Source organism: Coccinella septempunctata, chromosome 1 (genome assembly GCF_907165205.1).
Source record: "Coccinella septempunctata chromosome 1, icCocSept1.1, whole genome shotgun sequence".
NCBI classification, from domain to species: Eukaryota; Metazoa; Arthropoda; class Insecta; order Coleoptera; family Coccinellidae; genus Coccinella; species Coccinella septempunctata.
In genome coordinates, this window is record NC_058189.1 from 24,031,608 (window position 1) to 24,057,775 (window position 26,168).

The following is a 26,168-nucleotide window of genomic DNA, read 5'->3' on the forward strand; positions in this document are numbered from 1 at the left end:
TCTCGGAACGCAGCTGTCTGCAAAAAACATAATGACAGCAATAAATATATGGGCCATACCATCATTTACTTATACGGCTGGCGTCCTGTCTTGGTCAAAAACGGACCTAGAAAGAATAGATAGGAAAATTCGCACAACACTTACGAAGTATGGTACCCTCCATCCCAATTCAGCTATAGAAAGAATATACTTACCCCGTAAAGAAGGTGGAAGAGGTCTTAGAAGTCTGGAGGAAGCCTGTCTGAAAGAAGAGAAAAGCATAAGAGAATACTTTGTCAGGAGCAACCGCCCACTACATAAATGGGTCAATACGTACCACCACGCACCCAACAGAGCTGGGGCAGCAATCCCGGAAGAACCTGAAAGAGAAAATCAGTTGGAAAGCATGAAACAGAGTTGGAAATCTAAATCACTACACGGTAGATTCTATGCAAGTATGCAGCAAGAGGAAGTAGACGTTACAAAGTCGAACACTTACCTTACTCAAGGATATTTGTATCCTCAAACGGAGGGTACATTGTTGGCCATACAGGACCAGGTAGTGCCAACAAGATCGTATATTAAGCACATAATGAAGCAGCAGATCGAGTCAACTAAATGCCGGTTGTGCAATAGCTATGAAGAGACAATACAACACCTCTCATCTGGATGCTCACAAATAGCCGGAACAAAATACCTCTCTCGGCATAATGATATGGGAAAGGTGGTTCACCAGCAGATGTGTCTTCGAGAAGGACTGCTCCGGCACTTTACTCCGTACCACCTATATACCCCACAAGCGTTGTTAGAGAATGAAAACACCAAGATCTACTGGGATTTAACTGTGGTGACCGATTTAGGGATAGAGCACAACCGACCGGACATGGTCGTGTGGAATAAGGTGAACAAGACCGCACTTATCATCGACTTTGCTGTGCCCCTAGATAATAACCTATCGAAAGCGTATGGAGAAAAGGTAGCAAAGTACGAGGCGCTTGCACGACAGATGAAGGACCTGTGGAAGTTGAAATCCGTCAAGATAATGTCTTTAATTATAAGCGCCAACGGACTAGTACATCGAAGGACTGCCGCACATGTTGAGGAACTGAACTTGCCTCAAAACACAATAACGTGGATGCAGAAGGCCGTAATACTCGGAACAGTCAGCATAGTTCGACAATTATCTTTCCTCATTGACTTCTCAGGTTGTCCTTGGCTTCTTGGAGTCCGGGCAACTTTGTTACCCCACGAAAGTGTGAAGCAAAAAAAAAATATATATATATATATATTTTTTTTTTTTTTTTTTTTTTTTTTTTTTCCACCGCCTACACGGGTTGGTAAGTGAGAGTGCCGAGCACAGATGCCAAGATACTCTCACAGGCTTGTCAGGAACTTCCTCACTGTTCTGGCCGTTCCCAGGATGACTTCCTTTTGAGCTAGGCTGACGAGTTTCTCTTCGAGTCCTAGCCTTAGGGTGTTTTCCGGTAGATGTGATTCGACCAACCCATTCACAGACAGAATTAGGGGGATGACAGATGTTGTTTTTAGCCTATATATCTCCTTCATCTCAAATGCAAGGTCATGATACTTGGTAATTTTATCGGTGTACGCTCTCTCCATATTATCATCCGCGGGGATTGTTACATCGATGATCTTGACCTCACTCTTTTCACGATCCAACAGGACGATATCGGGTCTGTTGTGCTGTACCGGCCTATCGGTTATTATTGATGTGTCCCAGTACAGCTTGTATCTATCGTTCTCCAGAACCTCACTTGGCAGGTAAGTATGATTTTGAACTATATCCTTTATTAATCCAATGGATCTTCCGATTGCCTGGTGGTATATCTTACAAACTGCGTTGTGACGTTCCAGGTATTCTCTTGGAGCCAATATGGGGCAAGAGGAGGTAATATGTTGGATATGTTCAGTAGCCTGGTTGCATCTCCTGCATTGATCGGTCGGTAAGTTCTGCCCCGCGATGCGCTTTAGGAAAGCTCTAGTGCCAACAACCTGGTCCTGCACTGCTAGAATTCGGCCTTCAGTCTCGGGAAACAGGTACCCAGATGTAAGGTAAGTTGTCGATTCCTTTTCATTCACTGATTTACTTTTCAGGTTTTTTGGGTACCTGCCATGCAATGGCTTAGAGTACCATTCCTCTCGGAGTTTCTCCACAGTAACACCCAGCAGTGGCGTGGTTGCAGATGACAAATGCAATGGTGTAATGTTTTCATCCGCTTCGCATATTGTCTTTTTGAAAGGTGAGTTGTTGTTATTCAAGAAATATTCTCTGAGGCTGCTCACTACTCGGTCATAGGCTATAGCTAGGTGTTGCATACCTCTGCCACCTTCTTTTCGTGGGATGTATAATCTGTTAACGGAGGCGTGCGGGTGGTGGACGCCAAATTTTGTTAACGTTGTTCTTATTTTTGTGCTGAGTTCATCGATTTCAGTTCGGGACCATCCTATTACACCAAACGAGTACACCACGCTAGGTAGTACCCACGAGTTTATTGCACTGAACAGCGCCCCAGAGTTAAGTTTCGCCTTCAATACAAGCCGCAGTCTTTTCAATAATTTTTCTTTCAGGGAGCTCTTCACGTCCTTGGACCTTATTTCGAGCGCTTGCTGTATGCCAAGATATTTATACGATTCTTGCGGACCTAGATGGGGCAGCTCCTCCTCGCCGGTAAGTATATTACTGTCACCTTCTATGATCTTTCCACGTTTGACATGAATCACCGCGCATTTTTCCACTCCCATTTCCATACGTATTGCTCGACTGAAGGATTTGACGATGGTGAGCAGCTTCTTGAGCTCTTCCGCATTGCGGGCGTACAGTTTCAAATCGTCCATATATAAACTGTGGCTGATTCTGACATTCCGCACTTTGTCCAGTATGTACCCATATTTGTTGTTGTTGAGCATTTGACTGAGCGGGTTCAATGCCAGACAAAACCACAAGGGACTCAGAGTATCCCCCTGAAAGATGCCTCTTTTGATTTTAATTTCAGCCGTTTTGTACTCCCCACTCGTTGTTTTTACAATTAGATTTGTGCGCCAGGTTTGCATGAGATGTTCAAGCAAATTTACTACCTGTTCGGGTACACCATATAGTTTCAAGACCTCAAGCAGCCAGGAATGAGGCACGGAGTCGAAGGCCTTTTTATAGTCTATCCATGCCATGGATAAATTGCGTAACTTTCTACTGGCTTGCTTGGTGATAACGCTATCAATTACCAGGAGCTATATATATATATATATATATATATATATATATATATATATATATATATATATATATATATATATATATATATATATATATATATATATATATATATATATATATATATATATATATATATATATATATATATATATATATATATATATATATATATATATATATATATATATATATATATATATATATATATATATATATATATATATATATATATATATATATATATAGTGAATTCGGTGAATTCGAAGTATTGCCGTATATTATATGTTAAAATACTATGGGTACTCGGCAAGGGGCTGGTTGTAAACAGAGACAACTATTTGTCGTTCGATTGTCTATATTTCGAGCCTATTGTTGGGCTCTTCATCAGGACACTAAAATATACATACAATCAGATGCTTTATAACAAGAAAAGAATGAACCCATGCAACAAGGTGTCCCACTCACCGAGCATTTCAGTTGACATTCAAAAAAATCTGCAAGAGCAAGGTATTCATATATATATATATATTTTTTTTTTTTTTTTTTTTTTTTTTTTTTTTTTTTTTTTTTTTTTGTCAATCACCTTTCAGGGAATTACGAAATACCACCGGGCTCTGGGAGCCAAAGTGGAATCAAGAGCTATGAAGGAAGCGTCTTACGATACGTGTAGTGCCCAGTATGACCTCCTTCTGGGCACTCGAGACAACATAGCTGTCAAGTTCCAACAGCTTTGTATTATCAACAAGATGTTCCTCTACGAGTCCGTTGACCGACATCACCAGTGGGATAATAGATATTTTCTTGAGCCTATACATCTCCTTTAGTTCGAACGACAGATCGAAGTATTTTGTCAGTTTTTCAGTGTAGGCCCTTGAAATATTGTCGTCTGAAGGAACCGTTATATCGATGATCACACAGCTTTTTTCTCTTTTATTTAGTAAGACGATATCCGGTCGGTTATTTGCAACTGGTCTGTCTGTCACCATCGTGGTGTCCCAATACAGTTTAAATTCTTCGTTCTCGAGGACATTCTCAGGTAAGTATAGATGATTTTTTCTCTTTGTTTTAATTAATTTTAATTTCAGTGCCATGGCCTGATGGTAAACTTTTGCCATTTGGTTGTGTCTATCCGTGTATTCTCTCGGTGCAAGGATTGAGCAACCAGACGTAACATGTTGGATGTGTTCACGTCCCTGCTTGCATTTTCTACATAGATCAGAGGTAAGTTGTTGTCCCGCTATGTTTTTGAGGTAAGACCTGGTAGGAACCACCTGATCCTGTATTGCAAGCAGCCGGCCTTCGGTTTCAGGAAACAGGTAGCCCGCCTTAAGGTAAGTTAAGGATTCTTTTTTATTCACATTGTTGTTTTCTAAATTATTAGGGTATCTACCATGCAATACCTTAGCTTTCCATTCCTCCTGCAGGTTTTGCTGAGTGCGAATCGGTTGTGTGAAGTCGGAATCCGATAGCCGCAATGGGGAGCATCCTACATCGACTGAACGAAGGGTCCTGACAAAAGGTGAGTTCTGCTTCATGAAGTATTCCCTTAGTTTTAATACGGATTTGTCATGTGTTGTTTCTAGGTTAAGCATTCCTCTTCCCCCTAGATGTCTTTGGAGATAGAGTCTTGCCACGGATGAGTGAGGGTGATGTACTCCGTATTTCGTCAAAATGGTGCGGATCTTCGTGTCCAATGCCTGCAGTTCTGTAGCCGACCATGTAAGTATCCCGAAGGTGTACGTCATTATGGGCAATGCCCATGTGTTCAAGGCTAGAAACAAAGATTTTGAATTTAATTTGGACTTGAGCACTTGGTTCACCCGATAAAAAAGTTTCTTACTAAAGGCTTCCTTCATTTCAGCGTTTTTAATTTCTAGAGCTTGCTGTATACCTAGATACTTATAGGTTTCATCCCGGCCGAGGTTCTGAATGGCATTTGGATTCAAGATATTGGAGTTATTCTCAATTATTTTTCCCCTCTTGACTGTTAGCCTTGCGCACTTGTTCAGCCCCATCTCCATTTTTATGGTCTCACTAAATGTTGCCACGATCTCTAACATTTTTTCAAGTTGTTCTTCATTGGACGCATATAACTTGAGATCATCAATAAATAGTTGATGGGTTATTTTGACCTTTCTGTTTTTGTCTAGGATGTATCCGTATTTCTGTTCATTGATGAGCATGCTGAGGGGATTCAGTGCCAGGCAAAACCATAAGGGGCTAAGTGTGTCCCCTTGAAATAGACCTCGTCTGATTGCGATGTCAGCAGTTTTAATAATAGTAGCTCCAGTTCTCAGAATCAGCGAGGTTCGCCATTCGCTCATTAGGTGTTTTAACAGATTTATTACTGAGCCACATACTCCGTACACACTTAGAACCTTGAGCAGCCAAGTGTGGGGTACCGAGTCAAACGCCTTTTTGTAGTCCACCCACGCTACCGAGATGTTACGTAGCTTTTTTCTTGCGTGTTTTGTGATGATAACATCTGTTATCAACAGTTCCTTGGCACCCATGGCTTTGGATTTGCATCCGTTTTGTTCAGTTGCCAAGATGTTGTGGCTTCTCACGTGGTTGTTGATGTGCTGGGTAAGTACTCCTGTGAGAAGTTTGTAAATGGTGGGCAAGCATGTAACCGGTCTGTAGTTTTTTGGATCTTCTGATTCGGCTCCTTTGGGCAACATATATGTCAGTCCAGCAGTCAAAAAGCTTGGGACCAGCTCAGGTTTCTCCAGAAATTTTTGGAACAGGCGAGCTAAGCTAGAGTGGACAGACCTGAAGTGTTTCCACCAGAAATTGTGGATGTTGTCAACTCCCGGTGCGGCCCAGTTGTTCGTGGACTTCAAAACCCATTCTATGTCTGCCACATCTATTTGAATTTCTCGCATCATTTCTCCCTTCGACTGATCCACAACCTCCTGCAGCCAGTCAGCATCCCCATCGTGACTGACCTCCTCGCTCCATATCCCCTTCCAGAAGCCCTCCACCGCCTCCGGTGTGGGTGGTGGGCCATCAGTGTTCATTTTACCCTCCAGCTTGCGAAAGAATTCCTTTTGGTTAGCGTAATACAGACGGTTGTTTTTGTACCTCTTAGTTCTTTCATTATAGCGCCTCAATCTTGATCCTAAAGCCTTTATTTTTTGTTTTAGATTATCTGCAGTTACCTTGATCTTACTACGGAAGTCATCCGCCGTGAATCTGAGTTTACACTCTCTGGCTATCACCCTCATGGACCTCAAGACTTTTCTGGACGGCTGCTGCGTAGAAAGGTAAGTTTGTATGATACCCAGTTTACTCCTGTGTTGATTTATATTTCTTTCTAGGCGCTTCTTCCATGGTGGATCGTCACTGGGTCGTTCTGGGTTGTTAGATGTTGTTTTACCCTGAAGTTCAGCAACAGTAATAGCACCAGCATAGACCAAGTCCACCACCTGTATTAAAGTGTCGTCCCTCCTCAAAAGTTTAGACAAAATTTTATCTACTGCTCTTACGTCTTCCATGAGCTTTTTATTTTGTTTAAGTCGTGGTATTTTTTGTCTGCTCTTTGGATCCATTCCACTGAACTTTATCAGGTTCCGGTCGAAACCCACACTTATCTGATCCTGAGGGTCAGTGTCTTCTCCCCGCACATTTTCGTCCTCTGCGGTTTCCTGTTCTTCACGATGGTCGCTCACTGGGGAGATATCGGTATTCTCTTCTCTCAAAATTCTATCCGGCCAGCACGTTCTTTCTATCGTCCTAAGTTCTGTCCTCGGTAATTTTTCTTCGTCTAATATCCAACGGACTCTGTTTGCAATGTGTTGGGCGTATGTTCTTCTGTCCGGTCTCATGTCGTTCCATATTTCATTCAGAGTTCGCATGTACGTCTTCCCTCTGCCGCCTGCTATCCTCATAGCTATAAAGTGTGCGCGTATTGCAGTCGAGTTGTCGACATGTGTCCAGCGCATACGCTTGTCCTGGTGCGTTTGTTGTTGCTGGCTAGTGGTGGGACGATCCAAAGATTCGGCCAAACCATCTTCACATTCACTTGTTTGAGCAGGACGTTGCCTTACGGTGCCAGAACGGAGGTAGGCGCCGCTCACCCCACCTGATCCTCCGTCGAGCTGATCCTCTGGACGGTTCCGAAGGGAGCCAGCTCGCAGCTCCCTGCCGCCCTGAGTATTACTATGACTTGCGAGAGCATATTTAATTCCACACTCGATCTAGGTTGCTATCCTAGATCGGTGGTCGACTAGGGTACGCGGGGTCGTCACTCCCCGAAAGCCGAAGCTCCCCCTGCATATATATATATATATATATATATATATATATATATATATATATATATATATATATATATATATATATATATATATCGCAGGGTGGTCGTAAGACTATCGGGGAGTGACGCCCCCGCGAACCCGAGTCTCCTTAGCTCACCTGAGGTTAGCACCCTCTGTGGGTTTAAATCAATTTGCTCCCATAACAAGAAGTTGTACAAGGCAGGGCGGCGAGGAGTTTCAGGTCGGCTCCTCTCGGAACCGTCCAGATGTTCGACCTGTTGGGGTTAGGTGTGGAGCGAGCGGCGCACCCCCCCGAGATGGCTCCGCAAGGCCAAACCCCGTTACTCTGCAAAGAGTGAGCTCGGTTAGCTTGAGTGAGCAGACAACTGTTCATTCCGCTACCTGCAGAATACAGCGGGATAGGCGCACACGCTGGAATTTCGAGGATAATTGTTTGGTGATGCGTGCGCACTACATAGCGGCGGACCTTGCATTAAACTCTGGTAAAACCTACCGCCAACACCTTATGGAGATTTGGGAAATCATTTGTCCGAATCGACCCACCTACGCTCAACTCCTATCAAACAGAGCGAGGTGGATTCTGCAGAATCAAAAACTTTCCCGAGCTGAGCTGGAAAACATAAAGTCCAGCTGTTACCCTCACGTGTCAGCTGAAATACAAAGCTCTAGTACACAAGAGCAAGAGTCACGGAGATCATCTCCTAGAATACGAAGAAGTGGACTCTTCACCAGAGCGGAGAGCGAAGATACAACCGAGAAACGCTTTCTGGGCAACCTGATGAAGTTCTCGGGAATTGCACCTGAAACACGACCGAAGCTTCCCCGCATGAAACACTCCAGAGCATTTTTAGCCACTGTAATGCATTTGAACTCTATACTTCCTAAACACCTGGAGAATGTCGACACACTAGAACCGATTGTTGACATTGTATATGCTGGAGCTGTCACAGCATGTGAGATTCATGGCCGAGAAGTAGGACAGAACAGTACACTGAGACCTGATACTGCACCTCCCTGGAAGCTGCGCCTGGAAAGGAAGATAAACGTCATGAGGAAAAAAATCGGAAACTTACATACTTACATTAACACGGATAATCCATCGATGAAAGTGACTAAAGCTGTCAGAAGGATAGCGTCTGAGTTCCGTGTTAGACGCAGAGATCCGTCATTCGTGGACAAAATTCTCTTGATATCGGACACTCTAAAACAAAAAATTAGAGCATTAGGGAACAGGATCAGACGCTATAATGATAGAGCAAAGCGCTACAAAAACAACAGGCTATTTTTTTCGAACCAGAAGCAGTTTTTTCGGGATCTTGAGGGTGGCAGGAATGATGGGACGATCCAAGTTAAACCTGCAGAAGCTCACAAATACTGGTCTGAAATTTGGTCGGAGAGTGCGAACCACGACGATGGGGCGTATTGGATCGGCGAGGCCGAAGCACAGATCCCCAAGGTTCGAATGAGCGACATCCAAATCAGCGAGATGGACATAAAGGAGGCTCTGAAAGGTTCGAACAACTGGTCATCACCTGGACCAGACAAAATTCAAAATTATTGGTGGAAACACCTCACCAGTATACATAAAGCGCTCTCTATGGCACTCCAAAAGTCAATAGCCGACCCAACAACAATTCCTGACTTTTGCACCTTGGGAGTGACACATCTTCAGCCCAAAGACGGTGACTTCCGAAATCCTAAGAACTATCGGCCGATCACCTGCCTGTCCACAGTTTATAAAGTCCTCACCGCAGTACTCACCCGATACATCAGTCAGCACCTCAGAAACAACAATCTAATGGCTAGAGAACAGAATGGCGGCCGCATAAGAACTAAAGGCTGCAAAGAACTCCTGGTGATTGACCAAATAGTTACCAAGCAGGCCCGAAGAAAATTGAGGCACATCTCTGTGGCATGGGTGGACTATCGGAAGGCCTTTGACTCGGTTCCCCACACATGGCTGCTAAGAGTACTAAAAATGCACGGGATCGACGAGAAGGTAACGAATCTTCTTGGGCATCTGATGAGAGGGTGGAGGACCCAACTGGCTGTGAGAATGGAGGATCGTACAGTTAAGTCGGAGGTGATCAAAATCAACCGGGGCATATTCCAGGGCGACACCTTGAGTCCAATATGGTTCTGCATGGCTCTGAATCCTCTGAGTATGTTACTTAATAATACCAACTATGGCTATACCATCAGCAAGCAGAGGAACATCCGTATAAACCACCAATTATATATGGACGATTTGAAGCTCTATGCTGCTAATGCAGATCAACTAAGAAGAATGCTGGAAATAGTCTCATCATTCAGTGATTCCATAAACATGCAACTGGGAGTAGAAAAGTGCGCAACTCTGGAAGTTAAAAGGGGAAAGATACAGGAGTCAAAGCAGGAAACAACGCTTATGAACCAGATCAAGATTCCCAGCCTGAACAAAGACGACGACTACAAGTACCTGGGCATACATCAAGCATTGGACATCAAAACTGCTGAGATGAAGGAGCTCTTCAAACAAAAACTATATAAGAGAATAAGCCTCCTCCTTAAATCTAAGCTCAACTCGAGATCATTGTTCACGGCAATCAACATCTGGGCGGTGCCGAGCATGACCTATTCTTTCGGCATCCTGACTTGGTCTGTTACTGAGCTCCGGGAAGTGGATAGAGCTGTGAGAGCCATCCTCACTAAATATGGAGTGCACCATCCTCACTCGTCGACTATCCGTCTGTACCTCCCACGCCAACATGGAGGACGAGGGCTCCTCAATCTGGAGTCGGTTCATGAGGGAAACATCATCTCATTAAGAAAATATTTCCTCAAAGATCACTCACCTTTCTTCACCGCAATCCGTGAAGCCGACGACAGAATATCACCCCTGAAGCTGGCGGAGTCATCTCATCAGGACACCAGGCGACCCCAGTGTGAGATAATGGAGGAATGGAGGAGCAGGGCCTTGCACGGCAGATACCCTGGTCACCTGGAAAGTGGAGATGTGAATAAGGTCGAATCTCTTACTTACCTGCGCGCGGGATACCTCTTCCCCGAGACGGAGGGACGGCTCTTGGCGATCCAGGACCAGGTGGTGCCGACAAGAGTGTACCTGAAGCACATAGCTCAGCAGGACATCCCCACCGACCGATGCCGCAGGTGCTCCCAAGGACCAGAGTCAATTCAACATCTGACTTCCTCGTGCCCAATTCTAGCCCCAAAGGACTATCTCGATAGACACAACTCAATGGCCAAGATTTTTCATCAGCAGATGGCGTTGAAGCTCGGTCTTCTTCTGAGCGAAACCCAGCAGCACTTATATGTGCCAAAAACACTGTTGCAAAACGCCAGCTACAAACTTTACTGGGACGCCACAATGGTAACGGATAGATTGGTTGCTCATAATAGGCCAGACATCACTCTGTTCGACAATGTGAGGAAAACGTGTCTCCTGATAGATTTCACCATTCCCGCAGACGATAATATCTCAAGGGCTTACTCGGAAAAGATCTCAAAGTACACAGATCTGGCCTTCCAACTCCGAGAAATGTACGCACTTGAGGCGGTCAGTGTTCTACCCATGATAATCTCGGTGAACGGAATTGTGGAGAGGCACTTACTTGAGAATACCCAGCGACTCTGCTTGGACAAGGACATCATCTCCGCTTCGCAAAAACAGGTCATCCTGCACACGACCAGAATAATACGGAAGGTTCTGCAAGGACCGTAGCTGCAGCCTTTGCCTTGGCAGTTCTTGCCCGGCAGATGCTGATTATCTCCCGTGTTGGAACGGTGGGCAAAAAAAAAAAAAAAAAAAAAAAAAAAAAAAAAAAAAAAAATATATATATATATATAGTTATAAAGTGTTAATACCACCTCCAAAATAGTAACTCGTTTAACGCTCTCACCTCATATATATCGCTGTCACCTCCGATCTCGGAGGTGACAGCGTTTTGCCTTATTTTTTAGCTTGTTAGATTCAGGAGGCTTCAGGGACCAACATATCAAAAAATCGTTTCGAGGTCACAACGCACCCCGTTTATGTACTGAACAATCTTTTAGTTCGAGTGTATATCACTGGCGCTAGTGTGCTGAGCTGTATATCGAAGAATTGCTCTGGAAGACTCTTTGCTCGTTAACACCTCCGAAAATGGCAACGCTGTATTGTTCAAGCAGATGTAGACAGGCGGAATATCAGTATACGGAGGAATTAACTGAAGAGAGGCACAGGGCGTTATCTCCTCCATTATTGCAATCCAGGCGGCATATCTCGAAGATTTTTTTTCGAATTCTTCTGTAGGGGAAAGAATCACGTGAAAGAAAACCAATCTTGGCTCTCTCGAATGGGATTATGACTGTTTATATTTCATCGTGTGTATCTATGCAACCGTTGAACTTCTTTCATCTCGAGCTAACACTATAATTCTGAATTTGGCGAACTATTTCATTACCTATCTGAAAACAAATCGATTTGAGTCTTGTCCATACTAATATTGCTTCTCTCTATGGAAATGATCTATATAGATAATACTACCTATTAGAATAACGAATAATCAGTATTGTTACATTGCATATAATAAAATGAGCTGTTCAGAGAAAAAAAATTTTTTGGAAAAGAATATTCAGATGTAAATGGTGATGAATATGCAAGGACAATGAGCCATTCCGAAAATTTTCATTTCAGAATCAAGAGAAAAAATGCTACAAATTTTACAATATCACAGAAATGAACAACGTCTGCTAAACCGAATGTTGGACATTGTTGTGTTATTTCAAATGGAACGCTCTATATATTTTTCTTAAATCGGATTGCTCAATGATTTTGCTCAGAAGCATCTATTTTATTATCGATTATGTTTAAATATTGGATTTTCCCGAAAATTCAAAGAGCTTGTACCATCTCTCTGGTCTAAATTTTATAGTGATGTATCATAAAGAAAATTACCAATTATATCGAAACAAGTATTATAAGATTTTATGAAGAACTATTCAAAACAGATTTGCATTTTTCGATAGATTATACAGGATGTAAGGGAAAAAAGAAACAAAATTGAAGTCTTTAGAAGGCCCTGAGTCAACATATTTCGAAATTGCAACCATATTTTTGTCGAGACATGATGAATCTACAAATGAAGTTAATAATATAGATACATACTCGGATACATATGATTGATATACAGATGATTGATTGGTAAATTCCCAAAAGCTATGATGAACATCGGACACTATGATGGACGCATGATGAAAGGAGAAAGACAAAAGTTAATTTAAGTATTTTCGCATGCAGTTTTATTATTCAAAATAAATGATTCTTATAATCAACAAATCAGGTGCAATTGAAATTTTTGTTTTGGTCTTCGAAAATAACACATATTGATTAAACTTTTACTATCCAAAATAAATAGGTACATGGATAAAATATATCTATATACAGGATATCTGTAAACAAATGCGAAGGACTAAGGGAGATGATTCCTTAATGAAAATAAGCGGGGGTAGTTCCTATAAATTTTTCTCCAAATCGACAGCCCTTCCAAAATACAGCCTATAGAAGGCGATGGCGAGTTTACAGTTTTTAATTTTTTTTACAGGTTTTAAAAAACACCGAGTCATAAAACTATACATATTATGAACCACTGAGTAGATTGGTACCAGTTTCAACTTCGGCAAGCTCGTAGTTTAGGCGGTAACTTGCTATCGATTTTTTTAATGTGTCTCTCCCTTAAATTCAAAAATTTCTGTGAAAATGTTGAAATTTGAGTTATTATGCTATTGTCATAGAAGTATACGAAACTAGCAGGTCGGGGGATCCAAGATTTCGGGCCGATTCACCTTAAAAAAACATAATAAAATGAATCACGTGAATACCTACCGAGGCTGAAAACCACTATTCTCCGCTATAAAAAATTAGTATTATTCCAATAATATACCGACTTAATGAATGCTACGTTGCTATTACTTCAAGGCCCGGTTGTTCAGTTCAGGATGAGGCCGAGATTTAGGATGATCCTAGATTGATCTGACAGAACTGAACGGAAATGTTTCGAGTCTTGAGGCAAATAGAATATTGAATTATTTACATCATTACTTGCCGAACTTCAAAGTTCTGAATGAATTAAAATCTAAACTTGACAATATACGAGACAGTTTTCGCAAGAGTTTCAATGAAATATGAAAATTTTCATAATTCTGGAGCATTCAGGACATCAATAATTCTCGAATCATCCATGGCATAAATTCAATTTTATGCAATATAACACACAAAACGAAATGTTACTCGAACTCATCTTGAGCAGTTCTTTCCTAAAAAGCTCGAATCAGGTAGAAAAGTTTGAACCCTTCGTATCAACATTAACACGTGTTTCGTAGTAAACAGATGCCGATTTCATTTTCAACGGGCAATGTAACCAGGGTCTCTGGATGAACGTTTCTCACAACAAGAAGAATTTTAATTTTCATATGACGGTGAGGGCATTCGTTTCAAAATTTTCAGAGTAAAAGGAGTATACAGGGTGTTTCACGAGTAAACAGACAAATGAAAACTGTGAATAGGGGGGATTGCGCTGAGTTCAAAATCACCCCATATACAGGGTGTCCCAGAACTAGAATCAAACGTCACACCACGATAGAGTAAACCAAATATTATCGAATGACACCAACATAAGTTCAACGAAAACGTACCGTTTCCAAAATAATCAGAATTTTATTAAAATACCTAAAGTCGCCGATTTTCGAATTATTTTTCTTAATAATAGGGCCAGTTTGTGAAAGAGGATATCGATTTTAAATTATATTGAACTAAGATTATTGTTTTATTTCCCCTAATTGAAATTATTTTATAAAGTTAATCGATAACCATAACCTAAGTAAATGTAAATTGAAACAATTGTTTTTTCTACATGATTTTTAATACTCAGAATAAACAGGGGTGATAATATGAGAGAAAACCGCTATCCTTAATCACAAATTGGCCTTGTGATTGAAAAAATAGTTCGAAAATCGGCAACTTTAGGTTAGGTTTTCTCAGAAACCGTACATTTTCGCTCAACTAATGTTGGTGTCATTCGATAGTATTTGATCTACTCTATCGTGGTGTGACGTTTGATTCAATAGTTTTGGGGCACCCTATATATAGGTTTCTTCGGGGTTTTTTGAAATTTCTCGAATTTCCGTTCGGCTATAACTCCTGAAATTCTCGATCAAGTCGACTGAAAATTTATATTTAGCCTTGAGTTGTTAATTTCATTGAAACAGAGCATTAAAATTCGACAAAACTCTGGACCGGGCTCAGTGAGGCTTTACTTAACTTCAAACTCATAAAAACACCGTGTATGTAGTTTTTTAATCATAATTTTAACTTTTTTGTTATCTGCATTATTATTTTCTCATTATTCTAAGGAATAGAGCACTTCATGAAAATGTATTTAGAAATTCTTAATTGATTTTTTTTAAAGAAATGAAATGAATGTGTTCAACAATTATACCATATTCGGTCTTCAAAATAGTCATTCACAATGATAAAATGTTTCAAAATTGATAATGCACAAATATGGATGGAAAAACTACGTTACCTTGAAACTAAATATTAAAACTTGATCTTCAGATTTAATCTATTTTTCTATGGACAACTAGTTGTGTGAATGAAAACAAAGAAAGAAATCGCAAGGTGTCAGATCTGGAGATCTAGCAGTCCAATGTTGGGGTCCTACCCTTCTAAATGACTGAAATGACCTGAAATATTGAGAAATACTTTTGCTGGTGCATGAATCTCATTTTTGTTTCAATAACAAATTGTAATAAGACCAGACCAATCCATAGATTTCCATAGATCCAATAATGAATATAACGGAATCAGTGAAGAATTCGAAAGTGCATTCATCATACTTATTCGAAGTGCCAATCATAACCTTCACTAAAAGACCAAATGAGGTGAAAATCAGTTCGGAAAATTACTTCAGTTCCACGTTGTCCATAAAAAGCGATTCATTCGGAAGATATCAAGTTATAATTATTATTTTCATGATAGCGTAGTTTTTTATTTCTATTTTTGTTCATTATCGATAATAAAGCTTATTATCACTGTGAATGACTTATCTGAATAACCAGATATGCTATAAATATCAAAATCAAATGCAAGACATATATTGAGAACGGAAAAATTCAGTTGAACATTTCCAATTTTATTTTTAGATTTCCACATTTGATTGGCGATTATAGTCATCCCATTAATTATTATGAAGTAAAAGTCAATATGCAGCGCTGTTTTTTCTAGAGGCATTTCACCACCAAACAATTATTCATTAAAAATAATCCACTGATAAGGCATACCCAAAGAATTCAAGCTGCCTTACTTTCTGTCCTCCTAAAATCTGGCAACGTTGCGGGAGGTGAGAGCGCACTACTCATAAGAAATATATGCGGAGGTAGTAAGGTCTGATTCGTTTGAAGAAAAATTTCTCGATAAAAATCTTTTCCCCTCTTTAGGTACCCCTGTTATTTACCTTCCCCTCTACATATATAAACAAAAATTATTCCAATTACTCAACTCCTTCACCCGGAGGTCAGGTCGCCCAATGAACTTAACGGAGGTCACACCGAACTACGGGTTCATATATTTATATATATATATATATATATATATATATATATATATATATATATATATATATGAACTCATAGTTCATTGGGCGACCTGACCTCCGGGTGAAGGAGTTATATAATTGGAATAATTTCTGTTTATATATGTAGAGGGGAAGGTAAATGACAGGGGTACCTAAAGAGGGGAAAAGATTTGTATCGAAAAATTTTTCTTCAAACGAATCAGACCTTACTACCTCCGCATATATTTCGTATCAGTAGTGCGCCCTCACCTCCCGCAACGTTGCCAGATTTTAGGAGGACAGAAAGTAAGGCAGCTTGAATTCTACTCATATATAGAATACAGCTGCTCTTCCGATTCATTCACACATATTGAAACCTGTAAATAGTTCGAGAACGATACTAATATTAATAAACTTCATACGCTAATAATTGATTGATAATGTTCGTGATCTCGGCGTAAATGAGTTTGGACAGAAATTATTATTTTTTCTTCATGAATATCAACAGTTTTGTATAAATATGCTTATTTCTACGATACTTCGTCCGATAGGGTAGTTTAATACCATATAGGTCCCAAAATGAATGATACATGACAATGAAATTTTTCGTGACATATAAGATTGATTCCAAAGACAATTTTACCGAATTCGTTCTGGTATGAAATAGTAATCTAATTATTGGGTATTATATTCACGACATCAGGAACTCCATTGAAATGTTTTTCCCGAATGAATCAACAAAGATATACGTTCTACTTTCGGCTTCTATACTTCATTCACTTTCATTTTAGCACTGGATTGGCCATGGAAATTGGATATCTTTGGTACGAAAATGTTGGGTTAAGACGCTTGTCGAAACATTTTTGAGTTCTAAATCAGTGCTGCGTAGTCCGTTCTACGTGAGACTCTCAGTAATTACGTATTTAATTACAATGTCAAATCACTTCGGAAAATATTACGTCGAAAATATGTGACGAACATAATTGACATTTATACAAACTGATTGAAGAAATACCATGTTTATTTACATGGAAAATACAAGTGATCAGTAGCTTGAGGAGAGGTACTGTTGTTTATCTCCTTTTGCTCAAGGTTGAAGACGTTGCATCAGTTGTAGGATTCAGAAAAATCAACCCGAAGATGAAATGCATTTGATGCAGTGTTAGCATTGAGTTGAATACTCAAAGGTGGTAGGGAATGGGTATCTCTTGAAGAAATGAACGGATAATTACAAGAATGTTGAATTCTTCAACAAAAATCATCTTGCGTGAATGGTAGTCAAAATAATTAAAAGAAGTTTGAAGCAAGAGGAGCTTCACCTTCAAACAAAACAACTGGCTCGTGTTCATGTCTGTTTATTTTCAATATATTGATATAATAATAATAATTATACAGGGTGTGGCGTAATGAATGCATAATATGGAGCCTGCTGGTAGAGGACTCTATGGCGGTTCAGATAGATATATTTTACGTGTGGTAAAAGTGCCTTAGTTTTCGAGATATTGTGGATTTTCGATGAATCACCCCAAATATCAATAATAACTGGACATTGACATTTTTCATCATAGCGGATCAAAAGAAACTTGATTTAATGGCATTTCTCAATTGCTCGAGAAGTCTTTCGCGATTTTTCAGTACACAGGGTGTTTCGCAAGTAAACGAACAAACGAAAACCGTGAATAGAGGGCATTGAGCTGAGTTCAAAAACACCTCATATTTGTGTATTAGGCATTCCGTTTCCGATATACAGAGGAGTTTATTCAAATATCCCGAATTTTCGTTCGGCTATAACTCCAAATATTGTAGTTGGATTCGGGTAAAAATTAATTATCCGCTTAAACTTGTAAGTTTCAATAAAACAGAACATTAAACGTTGACGAACACAGGACCGGACTCATTGGGGCTATATTCAAATTTACACTCATGCAAAACACTCTGTTTGTAGTTTTGTAGTTTTTTTCGTCATAATTTTGAATTTTTCAGGTATCTGCATTGATTTTCTCAAAATCAATGAAACTTTGGTATGCCTTATCAGTGGATTATTTTTAATGAATAATTGTTTGGTGGTGAAATGCCTCTGGAAAAAACAGAGCTGCATATTGACTTTTACTTCACATTAATTAATGGGATGAATATGTTCGCCAATCAAATGTTAAAATCTAAAAATGGAATTGGAAATGTTTTCTTTGTTCTTTTTTTCTTTCTTTGTTTTCATCCACACAACTAGTTGTCCATAGTAAAGTAGATTCATTCTGAAGATCAAGTTTTAATTTTCAGTTTCAAGATAGCGTTGTTTTTCCATCCATATTTGGGTATTATCAATCTTGAAACATTTTATCATTGTAAATGACTATTTTGAAGACCGAATATAGTATAATTGTTGAACACATTCAACAGAATATTCTTTGAAAAAAAAAATCAATTAAGAATTTTTAAATACATTTTCATGAAGTGCTCTATTCCTTAGAGGCGTCTAACCAAAACAATTATTTCTAGAACATGATCAACAGGTGGGGCAACCCAATAATCAATTGATTTTGAGGCAATAATAATGTAGATAAAAAAGTTAAAATTATGATTAAAAAACTACACTACGGTGTTTTTATGAGTTTGAAGTCGAGTAAAGCCTGACTGAGCAGGGTCCAGATTTTTGTAGAATTTTAATGCTCTGTTTCAATGAAATTAACAACTCAAGGCAAATATAAATTTTCAGTCGACTTGATCGAGAATTTCAGGAGTTATAGCCAAACGGAAATTCGAGAAATTTTAAAAAACTCCGAAGAAACCTATATATAGGTGCCCCAAAACTATTGAATCAAACGTTACACCACGATAGAGTAGATCGAATACTATCGAATGACACCAACATTAGTTGGGCGAAAATGTACCGTTTCTGAGAAAACCTAACCTAAAGTTGCTGATTTCCAAACTATTTTTCCAATCACAAGGCCAATTTGTGATTAAGGATAGCGTTTTTCTCCCATATTATCACCCCTGTTTATTCTGAGTATTAAAAATGTAGAAAAAACAATAGTTTTAATTTACATTTACTTAGGTTATGGTTATCGATTAACTACTTAAAATAATTTCAATTAGGGGAGATAAAACAGTAATCTTAGTTGAATATAATTTAAAATTGATATTCTTTTCCACGAACTGGCCCTGTTATTAGGAAAAATAGTTCGAAAATCGGCAACTTTAGGTATTTTAATAAAATTCTGATTATTTTGGAAATGCTACATTTTCGTCGATCTAATGTTGGTGTCATTCGGTAATATTTGGTTAACTCTATCGTGGAGTGACGTTTGATTCACTAGTTTTGATACACCCTGTATATGGGGTGATTTTGAACTCAGCGCAATGCCCTCCATTCACGGTTTTCATTTGTCTGTTTACTCGTGAAACACCCTGTATACTCCTTGTACCTTGTACTCTGAAAACTTTGAAACAAATGCCCTCACCGTCATATGAAAATTCGAATTCTTCTTGTTGTGAGAAACGTTCATCCAGAGACTCTGGTTCATCCCTTTACCCAACGCCGACATTGGTTACATTGGGCATCTGTTTACTGCAAAACACGTGATACTGATACGAAGGGTTCAAACTTTTCTACCTGATTCGAGCTTTTTAGGAAAGAATTGCTCAAGATGCCGAGTAACATTTCGTTTTGCGTGTTATATTAGATAAAATTGAATTTATTCCATGGATGATTCGAGAATTATTGATGTCCAGAATGCTCCAGAATGATGAAAATTTTCAGATTTCATTGAAACTCATGCGAAAATTATCTCGTCATTGTCAAGTTTAGATTCGAATTCATTCAGAACTTCGAAGTTCGGCAAATAATGATGTAAATAATTCGATATTCTATTCGCCCCAAGACTCGAAACTTTTCGAGAAACGATTCATTTAATGATTTGATGACGAATAAATCAAAAAATTATGTGTGTTGGTATTATATTTTCATCCATTGAATAATATTTTTATTCAGAATAATGAAGTTCAACAAATGATACGAACAAGATACTTATTCAATTAGCCTCATGATCCGAAACATTTCAGAATTTATTTCGTGTTTAGATAATCCGCTGCATATCGTTGTTCACAATACGACTGTCAATTTAGGACCAATTGTAGAACGATTCAATTAATAGATCAATAGCTTTCGAAAATGTTGGTCAGTCTATAAACTGACAACTCATTTTGTCAAATGACTGATTTCAGTATCAGACTGCTACATAGTATAATGAGAGTTCAAAAAAATTGTATAGACTACAGAAATTAGATGGTTGATATTATGTGTCGCTAACAGTCAATCACATTTCCTTCAGCGTAGTTGTTGTTTTGAAAAAAAAAAGTAGTAGATTCTCGCAAAATCCGAAACTATACATGAATAGGCCCAGTTGTTCAGTTCGGGATTAAAGTTTATCCTAGATTGATTTTGACATTTCAGTTCAGTTCTGTCAGGTTAATCTAGGATCATCTTGAATCTCGGCCTAATCCTGAACTGAACAACCGGGCCTTATATTAACAGCAACGTACTGATTTTGTATAGCGGAGAATAGTGGTTTTTAGCCTCGGTATTCACGAAATTCATTTTATTATGTTTTTTTTAGGTGAATCGCCCCGAAATCCCCGAACGGCTAGTTTCGTACACTTCTATGACAATAGCATAATAACTCAAATTTCAACATTTCAACAGAAATTTTCGAATTTTAGGGAGAGACACATTAAAAAAATCGAAAGCAAGTTACCGCCTAAACTACGAGCTTGCCGAAGTTGAAACTGGTACCAATCTATTCAGTGCTTTATAATATGTATAGTTTGATGACTCAGTGTTTTTTAGAACACGTAAAAAAATTATAAACTGTTAACGCCTTCCAAAGGCTGTATCTTTCTATTTGGAAAAAAATTCATAGAAACTACCCCCGCTTATTTTTATTGAGGAATCATCTCCCTTAGGACTTCGAATTTGTTTACAGATATCCTGTATACAGATATACTTCATCTATGTATCTATTCATTTTGGATAGTAGAAGTTTAATCAATATGTGTCATTTTCGAAGACCAAATCAAAAATTTCAATTGCACCTGATTTTTTAATTTTAAGAATCATCATGTATTTCGAATAATAGAACTGCATGCGAAAATACTTAAATTAACTTTTGTCTTTCTCCTTTCATCATGCGCCCATCATAGTGTCCGCTGTTCACCATAGCTTTTGGGAATTTACCAGTCAATAATCTGTATATCAATCATATGTATCCGAGTATGTATGTAAATTATTAACTTCATTTTGTAGATGTCTCGACAAAAATATGGTTGCTATTTCAAAATAAGTTGACTCGAGTCCAGGATGGATCATATATCCTGTATGATCCACCGAAAAATGCAAATCTGTTTTGGATAATTCTTCATAAAATCTTACTTGTTTCGTTATAATTGGTAATTTTCTGTATGATATATCACTAAAAGATTTGAACCAGAGAGACGGTACAAGCTCTTAAAATTTTCGGGAAAATCCAATATTTAAACATAATCGATAATAAGAGAGATGTTTCTGAGCGATTTAAGAAAAATATATAAAGCGTCCCATTTGAAATAACAACACAATGTCCAACATTCGGTTTAGCAGACGTTGTTCATTTCTGTGATATTTTATTTGTAGCATTCTTTCTCTTAATTCTGAAATGATAATTTTCGGAATGACTCGTTGTCCTTGAATATTCATCACCATTTACATCTGAATATTCTTTTCCAAAAATTTTTTTTTTCTCTGAACAGCTTTTATTATATGCAATGTAACAATACAGATCATTCGTTATTCTAATAGGTAGTATTATCTATACAGATAATTTCCATAGAGAGAAGCAATATTATTATGAACAAGACCCAAATCGATTTGTTTCCAGATAGGTAATGAAATAGTTCGCCAAATTCAGAATTACAGTGTTAGCTTGAGATGAAAGAAGTTCAACGGATGCATAGATACACACGATGAAATATAAACAGTCATAATCCCATTCGAGAGGGCCAAGATTGGTTTTCTTTCACGTGATTATTTCCCCTCCAGAAGAATGCGATAAAAAATCTTTGAGATATGCCGCCCAGATTGCAATAATGGAGGAGATATCGCGGTGCGCCTCTCTTCAGTTAATTCCTCCGTATACTGATATTCCGCCTGTCTACATCTGCTTGGACAGTACAACGTTGCCATTTTCGGAGGTGCTAACGAGCAAAGAGTCCCGCAGAGCAATTCTTCTATATACAGCTCGGCACACTAGCGCCAGTGATATACACTCGAACTAAAAGATTGTTCAGTACATAAACGGGGTGCGTTGTGACCTCAAAACGATTTTTTGATATGTTGGTCCCTGAAGCCTCCTGAATCTAACAAGCTAAAAAACAAGGCAAAACGTTGTCACCTCCGATTTCGGAGGTGACAGCGATATATATGAGGTGAGAGCGTTAAACGAGTTACTATTTTGGAGGTGGTATTAACACTTTATAACTATATATATATTTTTTTTTTTTTTTTTTTTTTCTTCACCTTTTCAAGGGTATGAGCTCAGTCGCTTGCCGGACAAAACCTGTCAAGGCAAGCGCTGCAGCTATGGTCCTTGCAGAACCTTTCTCACTATCCTCACAGTTCCAAGGATAACCTGTTTTTGGGCACTGGATTTGATATCGCGACCCAACTGCAATCTTTCAGTGTTTTCTAATAGGTGGTTTTCAACCAGTCCATTAACAGAAATAATCATGGGAAGGATGCTGATGGACTTCAGTCGGTACATTTCGCGGATCTGGTAGGCCAGATCACCGTACTTGGATATCTTCTCGGAGTAAGCCCTGGCCAAGTTCTCGTCAGCTGGTATGGTGAAGTCCAGCAGCAGACATGTTTCTCTTTCTGCGTCGAACAGCGTGATATCAGGCCTATTGTGGGCTGACCCTCTATCCGTGATGATTGTTGTGTCCCAATAGAGTTTGAAGCGCTGATTTTGCAGGATTGGCTTTGGCTGGTACAGATGCTGCTGGACCTCCTTCCGGATCAACCCCAGTTTGAGAGCTATTTGTTGATGATAAATTTTACCAACGGCATTGTGCCTGTCCAAGTAGTCTTTTGGCGCCAGTATAGAACAAGAGGAAGTTATGTGCTGTATAGACTCACGGGCCTGCGAGCACCTTCTGCAGAGGTCGGATGGAATATCTTGTTTGGTTATGTGTTTTATGTACATCCTAGTTGGCATTACTTGATCTTGGATTGCCAGTAAACGTCCTTCCGTCTCAGGAAACAAGTATCCAGCGCGGAGGTAAGTAAGAGACTCTGACTCATCCACTTCTTTACTTTTCAGATTACTAGGGTACCTGCCATGCAAAGCTTTGCTGTTCCATTCCTCTATCATCGCGCTCAGTGATTGTGTGGTGGCCCGATAATCTGGATCCGAAAGCTTCAGTGCAGAGATGCGTTCGTCAGCCTCACGGATGGCCAGGGCAACAGGTGAGTTCAGTTGCATGAAATATGCTCTGAGGGCGTTGATATTATTTGCGTGGGTTGTCTCCAAATTCAGAAGGCCTCTTCCTCCGTTCTTCCTGGGTAGGTATAATCTGATGGTAGATGAATGAGGGTGGTGAATACCGCTGCTTGTTAGCAGGCTTCTTATTTTTCTATCGATCTCTCGGAGGTCAGTTTCAGACCATGTGAGTATTCCAAAGGAATAAGTTAAGCTTGGTATCGCCCAGATGTTGATGGCAGTGAATAATGATTTTGAGTTGAGTCCAGACTTCAGCAGTAGTTTCACTCGCTTGTAAAGTTTTTGCCTGAAGATCTCTTTCATTTCGGAGGTGTTTATTTCGAGAGCTTGATTAATTCCGAGATATTTATATGATTCGTCTTCTCCTAATGCTGATATGCTGTTGTGATTCATCAAAGTGGTGCTACGCCCAGCCTGTAGTTTTCCTCTCTTAACTTCGAGTGTAGCACATTTGTCGACCCCCATCTCCATCCGAATTGCATCACTGAAGGCGGCAATGATCTCAAGCTGTCTTCTCTGTTGTTCTGAGTTCGAAGCGTATATTTTAAGATCATCTATGTAAAGGCGATGACTGATTCGTATGTCTCTCTTTTTGTCAATCACATATCCGTACTGCGTATTATTCAGTAGTTTGCTTAAAGGGTTCAAGGCCAAGCAAAACCAGATGGGGCTTAAAGTATCACCCTGAAACAATCCACGGTTGATTTTTATTTCTTCAGATACATGGGTGCCTCCCGTTGTTCGCATTAGCAGGGCTGTTCTCCAGTTGTTCATGAGTTGTTTCAGCAAATCAATGACTTGGATAGCAATGCCGTGCATCTCCAGTACCTTTATCAGCCAGGTGTGGGGAACCGAATCGAATCGATCCATGCCACAGATATGTTCCTCAGTTTCTTTCTGGCTTGTTTGGTTATTATATAGTCCACCACCAGAAGCTCCTTGCACCCTTTGGTTTTGGAACGACACCCGTTTTGTTCTTCAGCAATTAGGTTATTTTCTTTCAGATGTTTACAGATGTGCCTAGTGAGTACTGCTGTGAAGATTTTATACACCGATGGGAGGCAGGTAATTGGTCGGTAATTTCTTGGGTCCTTCAGATCTCCTTTCTTTGGTATGAGATGTGTTATTCCCAAAGTGAAAGAGTCTGGCACTCTCGAGGGGTCGGATAGTGCTTCCTGGAACATGAATGCTAGCTTTTTATGAACACACGTAAACTGTTTCCACCAGTAATTATGCAATCCATCCGCTCCTGGTGATGCCCAGTTGTTAGACCGCTTCAGGGCTTCAACTATGTCTGACTCAGTTACGACTAAGCTATCCATCTGAGTTTTTGGTATTTGCGATTGAGCTTCATCAATCCAGTAGGCTCCATTGTCATGAGCCACGCTTCCAGACCACACATCACTCCAGAATTTGTGCGCCTCCTGATGGTTGAGGTGGTTGTTGTCCATCACTTCGCTCTCTTCAAGATTTCGAAAGAATTGTTTCGGGTTATGAAAAAAGAGCCTGTTGTTTTTGTATCTCTTAGTTCTTTCGTTATAACGTCGTATACGGTTACCTAACGCTTTTATTTTTTGTTTCAGGCTGTCACAAATGATATTAATTTTGTCCTTAAACTCAGGATCCCTTCGCTTCACGCGGTATTCTGAAGCCAGTTTCCTGACCGCCTTTATGGTTTTGTTAGATGGACTAGGTGAACTAAGGTATGTATGCATAACACCTATTTTTTTCCTCATGAAGACTATTCTACTTTCCAGGCGGACCTTCCATGGAGGTTCCGTAGGCCGATGGTATTTATGTGGTTCTTTAGGATTTTCTCCATGGTTCTCACATACAGTAACTGCTGCCGCATACACAACATCGACCATTTTTGTCAAACTCTCAACATTGTCCAAATGTGTTGAGAGTACCAGATTCATAGTTTTGACGGTGTCACGAACATGTTTTGAGTGCTGTAGTCGGGGAATTTTAGGTCTCTTCCCGGGTGCGATGCACGAATACTTCAAGAGGTTGGTAAGAAATTGTTCTTCGATGGCGTTATTTTCATCACTTCTGATGAATAAACCACTTCGTCGAATTCTGGTGGATGATCTTCTTGTCACTTGTTCGTTCTGGTCAACTTGCTCGTTTTGGTCATTTTGTTCTTCTTGTTGTGTAAAATGGGGAAAACAGCTGGCCTTAATATTTTCGAGTTCTGCACGAGACATCTTTTGATTTTTTAGGATCCATCTCACACGATTTGACAGCAGCTGAGCGTACGATAGTTTGATGGGATAAAGTTCGTTCCATATTGCCGTAAGTAGTTGTCTATATGTCATATTCGATTCCGTTGCGAGTTCCAAAGCTATATAATGAGCACGCATAAGTGTACAATTTTCATCGTAAGTCCAGCGTGTGCGCCTGTCCCGTCGTGGTGTCCTTGAAGCGGAGTGACGTGATCGTTCACTCAAGCTGTCGCGGAGTACTCTCTGAGGAGTGACAGGATTTGGCCTTGCGGTGCCATCTCGGGGGGGTGCGCCGCTCGCGCCACACCTAACCCCTACAAGCCGATCAT

The 26,168-nt window shown here is 39.7% G+C and overlaps 5 protein-coding genes across 5 annotated transcripts in view; 2 read left to right on the forward strand and 3 right to left on the reverse strand.

The window, feature by feature from the left end:
- LOC123316959 overlaps positions 1–1,238 on the forward strand; it is a 1,708-nt gene extending 470 nt beyond the window's left edge. Inside the window, exons 1-2 of the mRNA XM_044903317.1 lie at positions 1–1,126; positions 1,185–1,238. The exon at positions 1–1,126 is cut by the window's left edge and continues 470 nt beyond it. Coding sequence (XP_044759252.1) covers positions 1–1,126; positions 1,185–1,238 — 1,180 coding nt within the window. The remainder of the gene's footprint in view (positions 1,127–1,184) is intronic.
- A 2,605-nt stretch (positions 1,239–3,843) lies between these two features.
- On the reverse strand, positions 3,844–7,391 carry LOC123317122. The gene is made up of 2 exons (XM_044903540.1): positions 7,291–7,391; positions 3,844–7,234 (listed from the first exon to the last, which is right to left on the reverse strand). Exons 1-2 carry the CDS (start codon positions 7,389–7,391, stop codon positions 3,844–3,846), a joined length of 3,492 nt encoding a protein of 1,163 aa, XP_044759475.1.
- Positions 7,392–7,930: 539 nt separating this feature from the next.
- LOC123317206 lies at positions 7,931–11,212 on the forward strand. The gene has a single exon (XM_044903654.1). It carries the CDS (start codon positions 7,931–7,933, stop codon positions 11,210–11,212), a length of 3,282 nt encoding a protein of 1,093 aa, XP_044759589.1.
- Positions 11,213–22,693: 11,481 nt separating this feature from the next.
- LOC123317285 lies at positions 22,694–24,433 on the reverse strand. The gene has a single exon (XM_044903769.1). The coding sequence runs from the start codon at positions 24,431–24,433 to the stop codon at positions 22,694–22,696; it is 1,740 nt and encodes a 579-aa protein (XP_044759704.1).
- A 14-nt stretch (positions 24,434–24,447) lies between these two features.
- On the reverse strand, positions 24,448–25,821 carry LOC123317350. Its single transcript, XM_044903872.1, has one exon. It carries the CDS (start codon positions 25,819–25,821, stop codon positions 24,448–24,450), a length of 1,374 nt encoding a protein of 457 aa, XP_044759807.1.
- Between the last annotated feature and the right edge of the window lie 347 nt (positions 25,822–26,168).

What these genes read in the sequence shown, in the direction of transcription:
- LOC123317122 (XM_044903540.1), bottom strand. Translation starts at nt 7,391, where the DNA reads ATGCTCTCGCAAGTCATAGTAATACTCAGGGCGGCAGGGAGCTGCGAG. An exon ending in TCGACGGAGGATCAGGTGGG is followed by an intron (nt 7,235 to 7,290) that starts GTGAGCGGCGCC and finishes TGCTCAAACAAG; the next exon opens with TGAATGTGAAGATGGTTTGG.
- LOC123317206 (XM_044903654.1), top strand. Translation starts at nt 7,931, where the DNA reads ATGCGTGCGCACTACATAGCGGCGGACCTTGCATTAAACTCTGGTAAA.
- LOC123317285 (XM_044903769.1), bottom strand. Translation starts at nt 24,433, where the DNA reads ATGCACGGCATTGCTATCCAAGTCATTGATTTGCTGAAACAACTCATG.
- LOC123317350 (XM_044903872.1), bottom strand. Translation starts at nt 25,821, where the DNA reads ATGTCTCGTGCAGAACTCGAAAATATTAAGGCCAGCTGTTTTCCCCAT.